This window comes from Mirounga angustirostris, unplaced genomic scaffold (genome assembly GCF_029215605.1).
Source record: "Mirounga angustirostris isolate CCGP_5_RB_7025 unplaced genomic scaffold, mMirAng1.0.hap1 SCAF_4, whole genome shotgun sequence".
Taxonomy (NCBI): domain Eukaryota; kingdom Metazoa; phylum Chordata; class Mammalia; order Carnivora; family Phocidae; genus Mirounga; species Mirounga angustirostris.
Genome location: NW_026991712.1, coordinates 9,444,217 through 9,464,874, shown reverse-complemented (window position 1 = coordinate 9,464,874; position 20,658 = coordinate 9,444,217). Strand labels below are relative to the sequence as shown.

At 40.3% G+C, this 20,658-nt stretch overlaps 1 protein-coding gene across 3 annotated transcripts in view; it reads right to left on the bottom strand.

Moving 5' to 3' along the window:
- Window positions 1–20,658, bottom strand: part of DNAAF11 (dynein axonemal assembly factor 11) — a 70,270-nt gene that overhangs the window by 7,498 nt on the left and 42,114 nt on the right. For 2 of the 3 annotated variants that reach the window (XM_045895862.3, XM_045895861.3), the window contains exons 10-11: window positions 19,669–19,764; window positions 277–362 (exon numbers count right to left, since the gene is read on the bottom strand). In XM_045895862.3, coding sequence (XP_045751818.1) covers window positions 277–362; window positions 19,669–19,764 — 182 coding nt within the window. Of the gene's footprint in view, window positions 1–276; window positions 363–11,167; window positions 11,288–19,668; window positions 19,765–20,658 lie in introns of those variants that run through there. The other variant, XM_054512448.2, reaches the window with a different exon arrangement.

Below are 20,658 nucleotides of genomic sequence, written 5' to 3'. Positions count from 1 at the left end.
CAGTCAGTGTTAGTGGTCACTGATGCTGACATCATCAGTCTTACCATTATCGTCACAAGTAACTGGGGCCTGTACGTACACAAGGTTTGTTTTTTTAGGGATCAAGAGCCCTACAAATCGAGAGTCTACATTTTGGAAATAAACATTAACATTTACAGCAGGAATCCTTTATAGACTTTAAATAACTGTATCTCTGGGGAAGGTACATTCTAGACACCAAATGACAATGAAGAGAACGATAATAAAGCTCAAGACAGACAGCTGGGGAGGTGGTACCTTTGGTTCGAGTGCTCTCTGCTGCTGTCCAAGGTACTTTCCCCAGGCTTTGATGTTTGTCTCCAACCTGTGATTACTCCGTCTACCTGAAAGCAAAATACAACACGCACTAAGTGGTACATTACTCTCTGATATACCCTCAAAAATATACACTATCTATGTATTTTTAAGAAGTTAAAACATTTTAATTTTCTCTACACAGTCCATAAAAGAATCTAACTATATGCCCCTGTATGTGGTATGAGAAAATTATATCACAAATTGTATCTGTGCACAATACTCTTGCAAAGCCACAAGCTATCCTTCATCTGCCAAAGGCCCAGCAAGAGGAATACAGTGAATCAATTCATGTAACAAATATTTTCTGAGAGCCAGCGACATGCCAGACACTGCTTGGGGGTCGGGGGGTGGGAATACAGATGTGGTGGAGACATTGCCTCTGAGCTGCCCCGCTCCACACGCATGTTGCAGCGGGAAGCACACCGAGGTGGAAGCCCAAATCCCAACCTTCCCGGCACACTGAACCCCATGAGATATGAGCTCGAAGGCCACTTCTGGTATGAAAAATTCTGTAAAAATTCTGTAATTCTTCCACTTATTTTAAACCAAATAAGCTCAGTGCTAAGGATGTTGAGTTCTCAATAAATAAAACTGATTTAATCCAACAAACATACAGCAAAGATTATTCACACCCAGCACCTTTCCCTTAGGAAGCTCAAAGGTACAAGAGTGTGGGGGCAGAAGAGAACATGTGGCCATTTACTAGACCCAGACACCACGCTGGACATATATGCCTGCCAATATGAGGCAGTTCACCTGTTTTATTTAACCCCTAACTCCCAGTATTCCTATGAGACAAGGATTATTTGTAGGCAGATAGAAGGAATTTTAAAACTCCTCTTTTCGTGTTGTTTTCATCCACTGACCAAGATGGCGGCTCCTGCCTTTTCTTTCCAGGGAAGAGAGAGGTCTGGAGTGTGTACATTTCCCTCTCCACCCTAATCATTTTTCTTTGGGGAAGAAGTACTTCATTTACTGGCCATATCTCACTGGTGGGCAGGGTCACTCCTCTGCAGGTGAGGGACATTGCTGCCCTTTCTCTTTTGGGCCTGAGACTTCACTTACTGCACAGCAATGGTCAGATCCATGAAGAAACAGACTAGGCTTGGACTTGGAGGGTCTGGTCACCATCCCCACTCCCATCTGCAGGCTCAGGCAAGCATACTGGACTCATTATCTGCGCATGGGAAGGTAATCAGAAGCCCCAAGGTAGTCTCAATCTTAAGCTAGATTCTCCAATCCAAGCTTTACCAAACCTCTGAATCAGAGCGGTGGCCCCTTAATCCAATTATTAGATGGGGTAATCTGTTTCCCATCTGACTAACGATTCTTGGTTGTATGTCCCATTGGTCAGAGCCCCAGAAAGCCTATCCCGTTGTTTGTCACATGAATGTTTAAGGAAGTGAATGGTGAACAAAGAAATAAAGTAATGAATCCTAATCTGAGGGACGGTAGAATCAAATTTAGGGCGGGCCCCCCGGGTGGCTCAGTCATTAAGCGTCTGCCTTCGGCTCAGGTCATGATCCCAGGGTCCTGGGATCGAGCCCCGCATCGGGCTCCCTGCTTGGCAGGGAAGCCTGCTTCTCCCTCTCCCACTCCCCCTGCTTGTGTTCCCTCTCTCGCTGTGTCTCTCTCTGTCGAATAAATAAATAAAATCTTAAAAAAAATAAAGAATCAAATTTGGGGAGGTGAATGCCTGATGGATAACTATCCCTTGATGGTAATCTTTCTATGTTGTGGTATAGAACCAGTGTTTTAGATAGTGCAGTTGTATATTTATCATATTTAACAACAATTCAATCCATCTGTGGGTGTGATTTCATGCAGCTCCCTTATGCAGAGGAAGATGCAATAGGTTTGCCCTTCCCTTCCCATAGACCTCATGGGAGGGCCCCTGTACGATGCAGAAAGGAAAGATCTGCTGAAACCCCACCCTTTCAGTGTATCTACTGAATACTTGACTGGGAAAAATACCTGTAAGTACCACACATGGTTTGTGCAATGGCCAGACTTGTGCTGAGACCCTGGGAGAAAAGAGCAGTGAATATTGCGGGGACCAAGGACACTACATTTCAAGTCTGGAAGAGTTTGTTCAGAAGCGTTTTAAAAGAGTCTGCAGAACAAAAACTTATAGAAGAATACTGTGGAAGAATCAGCAGCTAAAGCTACCAATGCAATGTTTACTGAATAATTAAAGGAGGTGACTCATGGAAAGGTTTGCCCAACGAAGCAGATTCTATTATCATCAAACACTGGTTTTTTTATTTGTTTTTTGGAGGAGGTTGATTCTAACATGTTTTATTTCCTACGCTTTAAAATGCATTAATGTCATAATTTTGTGTTCCATTAATTTCTTGTTGGCTAATGATTGATGTTATATTTTCAGATGTTAATGTTGGTAAGGTATGTGTTTACACTACTTAAATATGAAAACTTAACTGAGTTTTCCTCCTTTTGTTTAACTGAACTAGTGTGATGAATGCAAATATTTCCCCCACCTTCCTGGCCTATCCTTGAGGACATGGAAACACTATTTAGTAGCTACTGAGCCCAGTTCTATTTTATTAAGCCATATTAATATCAAACATGAAGGAAAAGATACAACTGAGGGGACTAAACAGGGACACGTGCAGTTGAGGGGAGCAGAGGGAGAGGTTGCTGATGTTAGGGTAATGAGAACTGGCCCCTTCTTCCTGCAGTGTCTCAGGGAGGCAGCAGGACCTCTGGGACACGTGGCTGCACCGTTGGGTGGAGCAACACTGTCCACTGGAACTTTCTGCAATGAAGGAAATGTTCTGTGCAGTCCAACATGGGGTTCCCAAACATCTGTCAGTATACCTGAGCTACTAAAGGTTTACTTTTATTTAAATTTAAGTAATTTTAGCTAACCAAGCCAGAGAGGTGGGAACATGGTTATGGTGAGCCCCAAATGTATGTGTGGGCTGCCTGATTCCTCTTCAGGGTGAGGGACTTCCATTCACACCAGTTACCCCTAATTCATCTGTGGTCCTTGACTATATGGCCTTTACAGTTCTGGAAGTCTCTGTCCCTTCCTCAACTTCCCAAGGGTACCTGGGACCTGGTACCCTTATGGGAGTGTGAGAACTTGGGGCCTGGCTCCCAAACTCTCTGATCACTGATCTTGCTCCTGGCTCAGTTCTTCCCTCCCCCTCACAGGCAGCTGTCCTGAGGGCACGCCCTCACAGACATGGTGCATGCTCCTCTCCATCTCAGATCTGTTCCCAGGGAGCAGTGGCACCTTTGCATTTTTTTTTTTTATTTTTTAATATTTTAATTACATTAAATGAGGCCAATGTTAGTTAAAAAATCATTAAATTGTCAATTTTAAGAAAAAAGCTCTTGAGCCAAAAGTACAAATTTTGTATTGCTTTGCGTTGTAAATGCACTAACAAGAATGGGAGCATATGCATAATTAGAGTCTTAAAACACCCCGTTTCTAACACTGTTATTTGTCACATAATAAGCTCAGACAAAGATTCACTGTGTTTATGGAAATGCAAATAGAATCACAAATTTGGAACTTTTCTTCACAGAGAATTTGCTGTGCACCAGAATCTAAATGTGTTTCTTATTTTTAAAAGATATTTTCAGCTTATTTAGTTCCAAAGATTCTTTTAAGTTTAAAAGTTAGGAGGAACTAAGAAATCAGTAAGAAAAATATTGACCCCAACATTCATATTAACACCGAAATTCATCTTAACACCAATATTTATATTAACAGCAGGTAAAACACTTCTGATGAGATCTGATTTTCTCCAGCAGAAGATCGCAGGTTCAGGTCCTGAAAAACTGCCGGTTGTTTTCCTACTGTACTTACAATGCTAGCATTGCTCTTCTTCTAAGAAGTGATGTTCATCAACACTAAACATCTTAATCATTTGTACTATGTTTAGGGATGACTGATGGATAAGCTGTAAGGGCCAAAATATGTTCAATAAATTAGATCACGGGGAATAATGGTTTCCTGAATCCATAGAAAGAAATGTAATCAGCTTCCTGAAAATTCAATTGTGGGACAGGCACAAAGGTACAAATTAACGTTTTAATGATGTGATATTACTTTAATTCTCATAGAGTCATGCAATTTCATGCAGTTGAAAGTTGAGAGTGAACATGGAGGTAGTAACCACGTCCCTTTTTCTATAGAAGGCAAATGTCCCTTCTAAGGCTTTCCTGGCAGATGACTTTCCAGCTTTTGCTGAAATCCTACCCTGGGATGGAGTCTCATGACTTCCTGGGGCAGCACCCGGCACTGAGACAATCTCCCTCTACTTTTATTTTATTTTATTTATTAAAGAAAGGCAGACTGCCACATGGACACCTCATTTAGATGTGTCTGGAAACTTGACTACCCTATGTTCTCCTACAAATGGACCTTGAGTTTGTTTGGAGGACGTTGAGTAAATAGCGCAGCTATTCCTATACCCTTGACAGAAGAACAGTCCTCCTCTAACAGGGAGGGTCATCCTCTTCCACTGAGTGTGCAGCTGTGGGAGGGACGCACATGGAACAGTGAGGGAGGAAGGGGACACCCGCCTGGCCAGCCAGATCAGCCCAATCAACCCTGGCAATCAATGGGGTGACAGATGTCCTAGTCAGATCACCCTCACATCCTATTTTATTTTTTTTAGTGTAATTTATTTTTTTGTTTCAAGTTTTTATTTAAATTCCAGTTAGTTAACATATAGTATAATATTGGTTTCAGGAATAGAATTCAGTGATTCATCACTTACATACAACACCCAGGGCTCATCCCCACAAGTGCCCTCCTTAATGCCCATCCTCCATCTAGCCCATCCACCCCCCAGCAACCCGCAATTTGTTCTTCATAGCAAGAGTCTGTTCTACCATTTGCCTCTCTCTTTTTTTCCCTATGTTCATCTGTTTCATTTCTTAAACTCCACATATGAGTGAAATCATATGGTATTTGTCTTTCTCTGACTGACTTACTTCGCTTAGCATCACACGCTCTAGTTCCATCCACATTGTTGCAAATGGCAAGATTTCATTCTTTTTCACGGTTGAGGAATATTCCATGATTGTCTTGGCTTTTTCCTTGTACCTCTACTTTAACAAAATGTTATGATTGCTTTCCCAACTATAGAAATCACTAAGACAATAAAACCCAGACTGGGTGTGCTGGGTAAAATTCAATAAACAGACACAAGGGAGAGAGACCCAGCTCTCGATCCTTGTCTTCAGGTTGAACAATAGAAATTACCAATACCTGACTATTTTTGCCCTACAAAACAGTGATTTCACATGGTTCAACTTGTTATTTATATGAGGCTGAAGACGAATGAGCAGTCACTCCACTACAGATGAAGACTTGCTATAATGATAAATTAAAAGAGCACATGGACAAAGAACAAGGAATATAACTAGAAATAATTATTGAGGAACAAAATATAAAACAATCAACCTTTTAATTTTTTCTTGTGAATTTACCCTGTCTTCTTAAATTATAGTCTTCAGCAAAATCAGAAGTAAATTTCTCTTTTCTTGGATTTTCACTTTGTACCATAATTTCACCTATTACCTCCATTAAATCTTCTCAAGGAATATTTACTGAGCATCTACCATGTGCCAAACATAGGAGTAAGTGGTAGATATGGAATGATAGATTGAAAAATTATCCCTGATCATCTCAGGAGAGATAAAGACATATAAGCAATTAAAATACACTGGAGAAAGTGCAACTGATAGATACATGCATATACTAGTATGGAAGCCCAGGGAAAGGAGGGCTGCATCCTGGTGGCATGGGGAAGGCTTCCTGGAGGACGTGAGGTTTGATATGAATTTTAAAGAATAAGCAGGAGTTTGCCAGAAGATGGAGATTATGTGGGAATGAAGAACATTCCAGGGAGAGAAAGAAAGCCTAAACAAAGACAGGAAGGTAAATGACCACATAAACTAGACAGAATATTGGGCAGATAATAGCTGGAAACAAGGGTGAAGAACCAGGCAGAGATCAGGTCTCAGAAGACTTTATTTTAAAGGGTTTGAACTTTGCACAAGAGGTGATGGGAATCTCTGCATTTTTTTTCCCCTCTACTCAGCAAAACAGCAATATTCTCAATGTACTTTTATTTTCATTAGTCAAAGTGTGTGATGTGAACAAAATGTTTAAGTCCAGGGGAGTGGTAGTTTTTGAAAGAAAGTGTTTCTTTCATCATGAGGTAAAAATATACTCTTTTTTTTTTTTTTTTTTTTTTACTATTACAGTTATATTGCTTCCTCCTCACCCCAAACTTTATTCTGAAAGTACTAATGACATGCAATTTTGTTGGGAACTGTGTAAACGTGTGTTCTGGTCATCAAACTTATTGTCAGAATACTGACATGTAAATTACTGGCTGACTGATCTGTTCTTCTGAGCTCCTGTTTGCCTGTCAGCTCCAGATGTGTGTACATTTCTCTAGCTTCCCACTGTCCGCCATGAAGGAGGTTTTAGACTCTGCATTCAGGATCACTGAGCACTTCTACATCCTCTTAGAAGGCATCATTTGCATGAAGCACAATCCATTACTCACAATTTCCCCTGCGTGGGAGAATAGGAAAGTTCAAATGGAGATTGGCCCTTAAAAGAATTTAATGTTAATAATTGATTTTCCCACTCTTCAGGCGAGGCTTCTGTGGTATTTTCATGAGGATGTGATACGGAATCCAAACCCACAATACAGGTACTGAGCCTGTTTGCTGTTCTATGCACGCGTTGCCCCGTTTCTGCTCTATAGAGTCCTGGGATATGGACCTTCCAGTTTTCATTGCCCAGCTTCCCATGTCACGTGGCTTCCAGCTGGGTGTGGCGAATGGGAAGCACTGGAGGGAAGCTGGCGGGCTAAGAAAGAGGCTCCAGATGCCTCTCCCACAGTCCCTATTTGCGAGAACAACTTCTCCAGCAGTGGTAGAGTCTACTCTGTGGCTGCCCAAGAGGTCACTGCAGGTCTGGTTTCTTCCAGGTGACGCTAGTGCATGGTTTCTGCCAACACCACCTCCTCCCTCTGCCCTGGGAGAAGAGGTAGCCACCTGATGTTCTAGGTTTCTGGGTGGTCTTACTCTCCCTTCTTTGGCATCCTAGATCTTCTATTACCCATGTAATACATTTCCTGATTTACTCCTATAAGGTACATTGCTGTATAAATTTCCTGTATACATTTTCAATACTTAAGTGTTTCCTGATTTTTCATTAGACCCTTAACTGATTTCCTCCATGTTTCTCACACCTCTGGGTACTTGTTACAACACACATTTCCACAACATCTAATTAGAATCTGCGGATAGTGGTCTAGAAATCTAGTTTTTGACAAGCTCTCTCCAGGTGATTCTTAGGATCAGGCAAGTTTTGAAAACAGACTTACTGATCCCACAGATTTGAGGCTTTTTTGGATGCGATTCATTTAAACAAGCCACATCTATGGGATATGATAGAGAAAGACAGCTATTGGTAGGTTTTAAGCATAAGAATAAAATGATCTGATTTATGTTTTAAAAAGGTCACTTTGGCTTTTATATGAGGAAGGAATCAAGAGGTGGAAAGCACAAAAGTAGGGAAACAAGAAGAGGCCTGTTTGAGGTGGTCCAGCTGGGAGATGACACCAGCATGGACAAGGGTGTGGCGGGGAGACAGAGGTGAGTAACAGAATTCAGGATATGGTTGGGTAGTGGTGCTGACCAGGTGGACATGCGAGGGTAAGAGGTAAGTTCAAGGATGTCTTCAAATCTTTGACTTGGACAACTAAGTATATGATGGTGCCATTTTCTAGGACAGGGACAACTATGGGGGGAGCAAGTCTGCACAAAGAAATTAGGGGTTCATTTGGCCATTTGAAATTAGTCATGCTGATTTTTTTTAAATTTTTTTTTTTAAAGATTTTATTTATTTATTTGACAGAGAGAGAGATAGCGAGAGCAGGAACACAAGCAGGGGGAATGGGAGAGGGAGAAGCAGGCTTCCTGCCGAGCAGGGAGCCCGACGCGGGACTCGATCCCAGGACCCTGGGATCATGACCGGAGCCGAAGGCAGATGCTCAACGACTGAGCCACCCAGGCGCCCCCTAGTCATGCTGATTCATGCATTCACTTTGGCTTATCAGTTGACAGGTACATATAAACAGTCTTTGATTCAAAACCTATACAGCTTGCTAATGTTACATTTTTTATTTTCCAAATAATAATTATATTTTTTGTTTCCTTTGAAGTTTAATAGCATTTTAGGACAGTATTTTGAATTTCTCAATTTATTTATTGGTTTACTCTGTAATTTATGCTTAGTATTATTTTTAATGACTAGTAATTAAATGTAATTTCCATGATTTCCTTTTGGAAATGAAAATGAAGTTTTCATAAGGTTTTGTCTATTATGAACTTTTAAAATTATCTTAACTATATTGTTCAAAAAATAAGTGGTCTCACTTTTTGTTGGTCATATTTATCAAAGACAGAAATTGGTCATAAATTGGGAGCCACACTTGTGGTGGTCACAGCATAAGGTACAAACTCGTCAAATCTCTAAGCTGTGCACCGGAAACTGATGTAACGTTATGTGTTAACTATACTCAAAAAAAGTTCAAGGTATATATTTGGTGGCTGTGAAAGTGTTCGTATGTTTGTTCTCCCCTCTCCCAACTTCCCTATTTTCATGTTTTAATCTAAGTTTTAAAATTCACACAGCTTTCTTTTTATATCATCCTCATTATTTTTTCCAAGGAAAATAACTTTCTGACCCATTTTGAAACCTCATTCAAAATAATGACAACTGTTCCTGTAAGACCACTGAAATCCTGGAGAAAGATGACAGCGTCTCAGTGGCAGAGGACTAATGGGTGAGGGGGTAATGGGGGTAATGAGGACTGGGAAATGAGAAGCCCTCCCTAGGGTTTCAGTTGAAGCGAGATTACAGAAGGCACAGCAGACTCAAACCGGATCCCCTTAGAAGAAATCCCCGGGACGCCTAACGCAGTGCAAATCTTCCTTTTGTTTTGCATTTCTAAGAACATACCAGAACACGCAGTAGGTGCTCCCTAAAATATATGGAATGTCTGAATGGATGGATGGGTGAATAGATGGATGGCAGCTATAGAACTAATAGAACTAATAGAAAAGACCGCTAGAGACTCCTGTTCCTGTCTCATGTCTACAGTTGGGGAAGAGGCAGGAGTTCTATGAGAGCTGCAGCTTCGTGCATGCTGGGCCCTGTTGGTGCTGGGTCTAATTGGAGGAAAAGGCATTTGGGGAGCCTTAGGAGCTCCCATAGTTATAACTATGACACTAGTCTCTGAGCTGGTAACAGAATTTCAAATTTAAGCAGAAGGGAAGATAAGCTAGTTAAGAAGAATCTGAGCCTGTTTGAAACTGAGACTCAGGAACTGGGGCGAGGGCAGAGCTGGGTCTGCAGGAGGTCATGGTCAGTGGATTCAGCAGGGAGGAGACAGGAAGAGGGCCCTAGGAGACCCACTTCATTTTTTGTCTCTTTCATAGTAATTCACATGGTGCTTTATTCGTAATAAGTGCTTAATAAATCTTTGATGAATTCAATAAATATTTTAATTGATTAATTAATAATTCAGTAATTGTCTAAAGTTTTTCATAATTTGGCAGAAAGTTTTCTGAGTTCTAGTGCCTTACTTCCACGTGTGGCAACAGACACATGCTAAATACTTCCCTCATCTGATACGAATAACTTCCATATAATTTATTTATGGGTGTAGCATGTCTTTTCTCTATCAGCATTGTGCTTAAGTATATGCATGCAATGTCTTCACCCACGCCTCATAAGCAATTTCTGAACTGCCTAAGTCCATTAGATACCAACCCGTGGTGATGGGAGCCACTCGTCTGATCTGGAGGGGAGGGGAGTTAAGTCCAGTTACTGAGTGAGCAGTACTTAGTGACAAGGCCCAGCCCTACGACTGAAATAGACCTCTACCATTCCTACATCAACTACAGAGGATTTGGGTCACCTGCAAATCCTCCACCTTCTTACATATTTCTGGTGTTTATTTTATTAATTAGCCACAATTCTGGTATTAAACATTTGAAAATGTGAGGTTCAATCTCCCAAAAAAGAATATTATTAATCTAAAACTTTAGAATATATAATTTCTAATTTTCCTCTAGCATTAGAGGAAGTTTACATATATATCCAAATTCATTGTTGATATTCTAATAACTTGATTATTTCTCTACTGTGCTCTGATTGACTTTACTAAGAGAAGCATGTAATTCACTGAGTCTAATAAAAAAGATTTCTTGAAACAAGATCTTTTTTCTATTTAAAGAAAGATGATCAATCCACAGTATTAGAAAATAGATAAATTACCAGAGGCATATTATTTAAAAATCTTTGAACAGATGAAAATACCTGTATAAGTTAAACATTTTTGAACTATATTCTATCTCGGGGCACCTGGGTGGCTCAGTTGGTTAAGCGACTGCTTCGGCTCAGGTCATGATCCTGGAGTCACAGAATCGAGTCCCGCATCGGGCTCCCTGCTCGGCGGGGAGTCTGCTTCTCCCTCTGACCCTCCCCCTCTCATGCTCTCTGTCTCCCATTCTCTCTCTCAGATAAATAAATAAAACCTTAAAAAAAAAAAAGAACTATATTCTATCTCAAACAAAGACATACCTGGCAGCAAAAAAAGTAAAAAGAAATTAAATTTGGGGAGAAATGATCAGAAAAATAAGAAGGATAAGAATACTGGCTTTGATTCCAAAGACACTCAAGTAACCTGAGGAAATTTTAGAAGGTGCAATTACTGACATTTATATGTAAAATCAATATGACAGTTGCATAAGACAGTTACATGGCTTTGAAATAAAAGTAGAATAAATCTAACTATCAAATGGTTCCTCCAAAATTCTTTTATACTTGTTAATGCAATCTTATCTGACAGCTCCCCATGGATGATCATCTTCACACAACAGCCTAAAATGAAAATGATATTTTATTAAGTTAGGACAAACATCAAGGATGATAATGATGTTTCAAAAGAAAAGAAAATATCCTTTTACAATCTTGCTAGAGATAGTCTCAGTGGGAAATATCCTCCATTGACATGAAAGAGTTCATGGTTATTCTTGCCAGCAGTAGTGCAGAATGCTGGGGCATTTATACCACCCCCTTCCGCCCACCCTCATCATGGGGCACAGCCATCAACCAAAGGTTCTCAGTGTTGGTGTAGTACTACTCTAGTTCCATTCCCCCCCTTAGGTAGAGTTATACTGAGGTGTGTGTTTTGCAATTTCTCCTAGAGCTTTCCCACTGGGGTAACTAGTTTGATAGAGCACTCTCTATTGGCTACCTTCCTTTCCCTACTTCCTGACCACAGTCCCTTACCACCCAAGTAAACTGCTGCACTCACATCCCTATATTAGGTTCCACTTCTGGGAGATCTCATATTAAATAGTGTTTTACAATCTGTGTCTCACAATTTAATATCTACAACATCTAATTAGAACCACAAGCCACATCTATGGGATATGATAGAGAAAATATGATAGAGAAAAATACCAAATCTTTGACTTGGACAACTAAGTATATGATGGTGCCATTTTCTAGGACAGGGACAACTATGGGGGGAGCAAGTCTGCACAAAGAAATTAGGGGTTCATTTGGCCATTTGAAATTAGTCATGCTGATTTTTAAAATTTTTTTTTAAAGATTTTATTTATTTATTTGACAGAGAGAGAGATAGCGAGAGCAGGAACACAAGCAGGGGGAATGGGAGAGGGAGAAGCAGGCTTCCTGCTGAGCAGGGAGCCCGACGCGGCACTCGATCCCAGGACCCTGGGATCATGACCCGAGCCGAAGGCAGACGCTCAACGACTGAGCCACCCAGGCGCCCCCTAGTCATGCTGATTTATGCATTCATTTTGGCTTATCAGTTGACAGGTACACACACACACACACACACACACATATCCAGGCCTGGTATTCATCTGAGACCACCTTCACTCAAGTTCAAGGCTCAGTTTTAGGGCCATTTCAATAGCCACTGGGATAGGCTGCTAGATCTTCTGAGGATTGGCTAGCTTCTTATTCACTTTACTCCTAGGTTATAGTCCTTCAGAGTCACAACCCAAAGTGAGTATGGTTTACTGGAGTCCCCACAAATGGACCTGGACTTTTTTCTTCTCACCCCTGTGTGGCAATTGAAAGTCATTCCTTTTGGAAGAGTGGACAGTAACTATACATTATCATATTAGGTATTATACTATTAAGATGTTTAAAATACGTGGTCCATCTTCCTAAATTTTGCTCAGCGTGATTATTGTTCCTGATTACCTTGTTGGCAATCAGCAGATGATGTAGCTCTAGATGTCATTTAAAGTCACGAGCTGAGACGAAATTAACATAGGGAATGAGCATATGTAGAGAAGAGAAGGGGTCCCAGAACTGAAGGATGGACATGCCAACTTTCCGAGGCCAGAGTATGAGAAAGAACCCACAAAGCAGCAGCCCATGGCAGAGGACATCCAGTGAGCAGGGGGATCTAGTGACTTAGGAAGAGAACCAAATGAAAGCAGTGTATCTAATGCCAAGTGAACAAGTGTTTACAAATGGAGGACCAATTGTGGTGTAAAACACTTCTGAAAGGACAAATCAGAAGATGATGGCTGACCGCTGGGTTTAGTAATATGGAGGTGACTGGAGACCTCAAAGGGATGTTTCCATGGAAGGGGGGTAGGGGGGATGATTGCCTAGTTGGAGTTGGTTTTAGACATTACGAGGAAGGAACTGAAGCAGCAAATACATGTCTGTTACATGAGTTTTGCTGTAAAGCAGATGAGGGCACTAACTAGAGGGGGATGCTTTTCTTTTGTACTGTTTTGCTCTAAAGAAGGAAGATGTGTTAGCATGTTTTCTAACGTGAGATGCAGAAAGGAGAAGTTCAATGAACAAGTAGAGAGAAGAGAAATTCGTCAGAGAGGAAGAAGAAGGTCTTTCAAGAGCCTGTGGAAATGGGATCCCACACATATTTGGAGAGTTTGGATAGATCACAGACAGCTGGTTCACTGAATCAGGAAGGCCAAGGAGGCCAAGCAAGGGAAGATGTGGTGGTTGGAGTATATGGAAATGATCTTTTTTTGCTCCTGTTTTTTCCGTGCTGGAAATTTGAGAAATGAGCTAAGGATAAGAAATAATGTTCTGAAGAAGTAGAAGTATGAATGGAACAGGAAAACCTAGCAAGATGAGCAGGGAGCCCTCACTACAGACCCACTTGAACTTAATAATCAGAGAATAAAAGTGAGTTTATATTGAATATATCATGAGTATATTTGGGTAGAGAGAAAGTGCTGAGAACTACATGTCCAACTAATAAAGGGAAGGGAGTCTGAGGCTGTGTCTTAGGATTGTCATCTGTAATGTTGACCTTAATATGTGACCTTCACCTCCAGGGCTCAATACAGCAGAATCAAGGAAGATGTTCACCAACTGAAGCTGTAAATATAATTTGCTGTTCAGTTCAGATAGCAACTTCCTTAATCTCAGTTAATTATTCTGAAAGAACACCCAAAGGAAATCATGAAGCGTATTCTTGGAGTGTTCCTGTAACTTGTCAATTGAGAGTCTAGATGGGAGTTTAATTTAATGACTTGAAACAAGCTTCTCAGTGAATACAAAATTTCAGTTAAATCTTGTTAAGCTGGACTGTAATGAGATCATATGCCAAATATTCCAAGGCTGATAGTGGTAAGATTGTTTATGTACGTATAACTTAGTTTGACCACACATTTAAGAAAACATACTGAAGACCAAGCATAAACTCATAGAAAATGTGATGGGGAATAATTCCACTCAAAATAGGATGAGAACCATACGTATGGTACCTATAAATAAACCTCAGAAAATACGTAGCAGGTCTGGAGAGAAAACTACCAAGGGAAAAAAAAAAAAACTTCTGAGGGACATAAAATAAGAATAATAAATGGAAAAACGTACATTATTGAAAGCACAGTTTTGATTATGTAAATATATGAATTCATTCCCATAACAATCTATAAATTCAATGAAATCTCAATAATAAAAAAATGTTGAAGGAACACTATTAATTAATGCAACAACATTAGTCACTAGTAACAATGAATAACACGAATTAATAAACAGGAATGCAGTGTGTGTTATGTCCCAAGATCTTCTAACGTATGCAAAGGTACATATACTGATTTACATAATCTTCAAAATAACTTTTTGTGGTATGAATTACTATTAATATCATTTTATGGACAGGGAATCTGAGGCATCGAAGGATTAATAATTTGCCCAAAGCCATACAACTGCTGAGTGGAAGTACCAGGATTTAACCTGGGTTCTCTGGCTCCAGAGCCCCTTCCCTTAATCATTTCCCCTCCTTCTAAATTGCAATGACAACAAAAATCCCAACAGCATTTTTGGAAGCAGAATTAGATAAATTTATTATTATTTTTTAAGATTGATTTTTTTAAATTTACTTATTTTAGAAAGACAGAGAAAGCAAGCATGTGCAAGCAGGGGAGGAGCAGAGGGAGAGGGAGAGAGAGAGAATCTCCATCAAACTCCCTGCTGAGCATGGAGCCTGATGTGGGGCTCAATCCTACAACCCTGAGATCATGACCTGAGCTGAAATCAAGAGCTGGACGTTCAAGTGACTGAGCCATCCAGGCACCCTGAAATTATTTTAAAGTTAAGCTGGAATAATATGCATGGAAAAATAATTAGGAAATGGTTGAGGGAGAGAATAATCAGGGAGGAGATTCATGTTCCAAATATTAAAATGTATTTTTTTAAGATTTTTTATTTATTTGAGCAAGAGTGAGAGAGTGAGAGTGAGAGAGACAGAGAGAGAGAACAGTGGGGGAGGGTGGGGCAGAGGGAGAGGGAGAGGGAGAAGCAAGCTCCCCGCTGAGCAGGGAGACCAACATGGGGCTCGATCCCAGGACCCTGGGATTACGACCTGAGCCGAAGGCAGATGCTTAACCAACTGAGCCACGCAGGTGCCCCTAAAATGTATTTTAAAGATACATTCAAGGTATTTACTCATTAAACAAAAACTTACTGAACCCCTCCTCTTTGCCAGGTTCTGCTTTAGGTGCCAGTGATGGAGTACTGACAAGAACAGACAAAAAGCCCTGTTCCCATGAAGTTTAAATTGTTGTTGAGGGAAACAGACAAAGAAATAGACAAATTATAGACTGTTATAAGTCGTGATACATTCTATGAAGAAAAATACAGCAGTAGGAGTAATAGAGAATGCTGGGGTAGAGGAGGGGATGCTTTCTAAATATGGGGGTCAGAAAAGACCCCATTGATAAGATGGCACTTGAACAGAAACATGGAAAAGTTGAGAGAGCAAACCATGAGGGTGTCTAGGGGAAAGGCATTCCAACAGAGGGGACAATGAGTGCAAAGATCCTGGAGTAGAAGGATGCTTGCCATATTTGTAAAATAGCAAGAAAGCCAATGTGGCTGGAATGATTGGAAGGTAAAATAGTAGAAGATGATGTCAGAGGGACAATAGCAGGGGCAGGTTATCAGGGCATTTTGCCTCTAACTCTGAATGAAATGGGAAATGTGACTTGGTCTGACTTACATATATTATAAGATGATCATTCTGGCTGCTGTGTTGGAAAAGGAATTACTAACTCTTCTCCAAAAACGAGTGAGTTCCTGGTGGATAGATGACACCCAGGGGCCATGTTTCCTGACTGGATATATCTAATGTGGTAAGAGGCTATGCGCACTAGAATTGAAATTCTCTCTACCACTCCCCAAAGCTAAGACGAGTGAATAAAAGTGTCAGCAGCTAGAAAGAAATGCCACCAGACAGTGGAAAGGACGGAGAAAAACCTCATGAAACAGAATGTTTCCTACTCCGCTGTTACCTGGGCAGTTGATCTTCTATTGCCCGATGCTACCCTTCTGAGAGAGCCAGGGTACATCCTCATCCACTATCCCACTCATCACTGCTAACCGAGACATTGGCCCTTGAAGTCATGGTGGAGGAGGTAGAGTCAGGGATGGCATTCTGGGAGACACGGTACCCACAAGTTAGATTATAAAATGGTGGGTGGAGACAGAGGAAGTTTAGCAGCATGCTAGGGGCTGTGATATTTGTGTATTAATTACATCAATCCACAGGATATGGACTCAGTGGCAGATGTTGGAAAGCATCTGGCGTTGTAGATAGCATGAGGGAAAACCCTCTTGGAAATGTGGAGCTGAGCTGGGAGAACCCTCTGGCATGTCAGCAGCAGAAAATGTTGCCATGACCCCTGTGACAGGGGGCAGACTCAGTGAAACTTGCCTAATAGCCCCCGGTCTGCATGGATCCAGCCTCATTTAGGAGTAAGAAAAGAGAAAAAAAACCATCAATCTGACATCTATGACCAAATGCTGAGGGAAGTGTCTAATAAATATTTTAGCACTTTGTATATAAATGTATATTCAATTATAAATGTTACGTCCTTGGAATATGTATACGAAGCTCACCCTTGAACTTCCACAAATAAATATAATATAATCAGCACAGCACAGACTCAATCAAATAGGTCAGCTCTTCGCAGTATTCTTTACAAACATTATCACAAAAGGGAAGAGCTAAATATCAAATCTGATCTTTTCATTAATTCATCTGAATATTAAAAACTACTGAAGGGCCACAGTAGATATTTCTGGAAGTACTAGGTTATCAATATGTTAAGTATTGACAACGCTATTTTATGAATGAATCAAAATTGTACCCAAGTGTTTACCTGATTTTTATAAGATGCTTTAAAATTCCAAGATGCTGCCTCAGTAATTATATAATGCAGGCCAGACTCAGACAATTCTACAGTAAGTGAGAAGCCTGGACATATAAATAGCTCAGTGGATTGAACTTCAGTACTTCGAAAGTCTCTATCATTAGGAATTATGAAGATGTTAATTTTCAGTAATACATACTTTTAATAATAAGCGTAAGTAAAATTAGAGTTTTGGTTTTTTAACTTTTGCTGATTTTTAAGAAAAAGTTTATGTTCTTTGAACTTTAGAGTCCTTGCAATTATCTAATTCATGAATGAAAACCAACTAATTTGGGGCAAGAAATTATTCTCCAGAGGTTGTTTTCACTATCTTTTAGTTTCAGGTGCGCAATTTAGTGATTCAATAGTTAAAATCCTAGAGGAGAACACAGGCAGGAGCCTCTGACATTGGCCGTAACAACTTCTTACTAGATGCGTCTCCTGAGGCAAGGGAAACAACAGTAAAAATAAACTATTGGGACTACAGCAAAATAAAAAGCCTCTGCACTGCGAAGGAAATCATCAACAAAACTTAAAGGCAACCTATGGAATGGGAAAAGATATTTGCAAATGCCATACCCAATAAAGAGTTAGTTCCCAAAATATATTTTAAAAAACCCCGTAAAACTCAACATCCCCAAAACAAATACTCCAGTTAAAAAATAGGCAGAAGACAAGAACAGACATTTCTCCAAAGAGGACATCCAGATGGCCAACAGACACATGAAAAGATGCTCATCATCACTTACCCTCAGGGAAATGCAAATCAAAACTACAATGAGATATTACCTCACACCTGACAGGATGATTAAAGTCAACAGCACAGGAAACAACAGGTGTTGGCGAGGATGTGGAGAAACCCAAGAGGGTTCCCCTATCTATCTTTTAAAAGTGATAATGATAGAGATATATAAAGGAATGATAAGAGGAAATCATTTAATAATTAATAATTTAAAAGAAATAATGACAGAGATAACATCAATGTTACTTTAGCATAGTAGTCTAAAACCTCAAAAATATGTACCTCAAAGGGAAAATGTTATTCATAGTTTATTATCGAGGAAAAAAAAAGTAGAACCATTCTGAGGCCCTCTATGTAAATGATCTCATCTTCAACCACGCACTTCTAGAATACTTTTTCTTTAATGAGCCATTTTTTATACTTTTCATGTGTATTTAACATGACAAATTTAGACAGATACAAAAACAAAAAGGATAATGGAAATAGAATGCTACATGTATTTAAAAGATTCATGAGCAGGGACAGAGGAGGCTTTCTCATCAGTCGCCTGGCACCCTGCAGAAGGTGCATAAATCATAGATCTTGATTTTCTTTTAGGAAATAACAGTTATCATTTAATCTTTGGTGTTTTAGTTAGAATAGAAGTTTCAAAAAAAGAGACTGCTGATCACAGTGTCATACAAATGTGTCAATCAAAGTACTGGGGTAATTAAGTTATCTCTTTGATTCCCCTATAGGCTATTCTAATTAGCATACAAGCACTTTCTTAATTCGCTGTAGTCACCAAGGACAATGTGATTCTAACAGCTGTGTTTGTTATTTTACTGCCTGACAGCAAATTTTATTTGCTGTTTTATTGACTTGGAATAAAAATACATAATTGATTACCCATAATCAATCTGTTACAAATCTGGCTATGGGAAAAGGGTTAATAAATCATATAGAAACTTACTGGTTAATCAAGTTCATTCTCAATGACAGACACTCCTGTCCCCATTCTTCTGCAAGAGCACAGCCCCACTTGACCGGCTTCTCTACTCTTCCCCTTTGAAACCTGAGTGACTGGGCAAAGCTGACCCCACCCCAGCTCATGAGATGAGACAACAGTAACCAAAATAAAATGATAGAAACCAAAGTACTACCATCTCTTTGGCCAGAGACTGGTTTCATTGCGCAAGGTTAAGCTAATCAAGACTTACTGGGCGTTTCAGCTAAATTGGCTAATTAGTCCAGAGGAACTTTCATTCCACAGTGATGGTAAAGCTCCTTTCTCTGCGTCTTTCCCTGACTCTCTGTTTGTCTATCTTCATGCAAGGCAAGGACAAGAAAGCATGCCACCCCAGTGGCCGCCCGTGCGCCTCTCAGGAAGGAAGCCAGTTAACATATTGGAAAGGCCCTGACCCTCCCCTGTCTGAGCCCTTCCTACCTTCTCATGTCTTGTTATAAGAGATGAAACACTTCTTTATGGTTAAAAGTACTGATCCCCATGTAATAGGCATGCTGGTGGTGACTGCCCCACTTGGAAGAACGATGGGACTTACACACCTCAACTCCCCGCAACACTCTGGCTGCAGAGGCAAGGACCACGGGGAGATCGATGGCAGGATGAGGCCCCACAGGTCCCAACTGCATCCTAGTCTCAGCTCTCTGTTCTCACAGGTCCCGGTTCTCCTGCCTGTGCTGGGGTGAGTAGATTTTCTGGTTGTCTCAACCAAAAGAAGTCATCATTAGCCCTGATAGGTCAAGTTCCTTCAGGAACCAACACACCCAGACTTGAAATTGATCCAAGGAACCTTGCCTACCTTGGGCATGCAGATCACCAAATGCCCTGTCGTCTGAGATCGTTTGGCAGAGCTGCTGTCAGGCTTGACTTCTGCAGGAAGGACAAGCTGGAATGGCTGAAAATAAACAGGAAGTATCCCAGAGAGGGAGTGCATGTCACGTGAGAGGGTTACTTCAAGATGTATTTTCATTACCAGTTCAAGATTCACCATTCCATTTTTAAAAACATGCTGAGACTTAGTAGGAAAAAAAAAATGTCTGGGCTATGCTTGATATGCATGAACTATTTTACCTATTTTAGTGAATGGACTAAAGAACAGTCAAAATCACAAACAGTGAAACAGTCATTGGTCCATTTATGTTAACATGGCTAATAATAAAGAATTTATAGATAAAACTTCTTGTCATAAACCATCAACATATTTCCACTTTAAAGCCTTCATATGACTCCTATGAGTGCTCATAATCAGCAAAAAAATACTATTTCAGGGGTGCCTGGGTGGCTCAGTCGGTTAAGCATCCGACTCTTGATTTCAGCTCAGATCATGATCTAGGGTTGTGAGATCGAACCCACATTGGGCTCTGTGCTGGGTGTGGAGCCTGCCTAAGATTCTCTCTCTCCCTCTCCCTCTGCCCCTCCCCCTGTTGCATTTTCTCTCTCTCTCTTAAAAAAAATACTATTTCAAAAATAATAAAATTACAGTTGCTATGAATGAAATGATTGACAATTTAAAGGGGGGTATATTATTTAAATCTAAGTTCAAGCATAGGCTATCATACATATAATCACCTTATCAGATCTGAAAGAAGTACTAACAATAGACACAAGTTAAAAATGCTAATTTCATGGAGCTACACAGTGGTTAGTCAACAACCAATCTTGCTGTATACCACTCCCACTGTGTAAAATCATGTGTCTAAAAAATAGCTCTCTGATTGGGCTTCTTTTCTTCTCTTTTCATATTATGTTGACAATTTTTGAGGCAACCTAGCTTAGTTTGAGGCTTGGC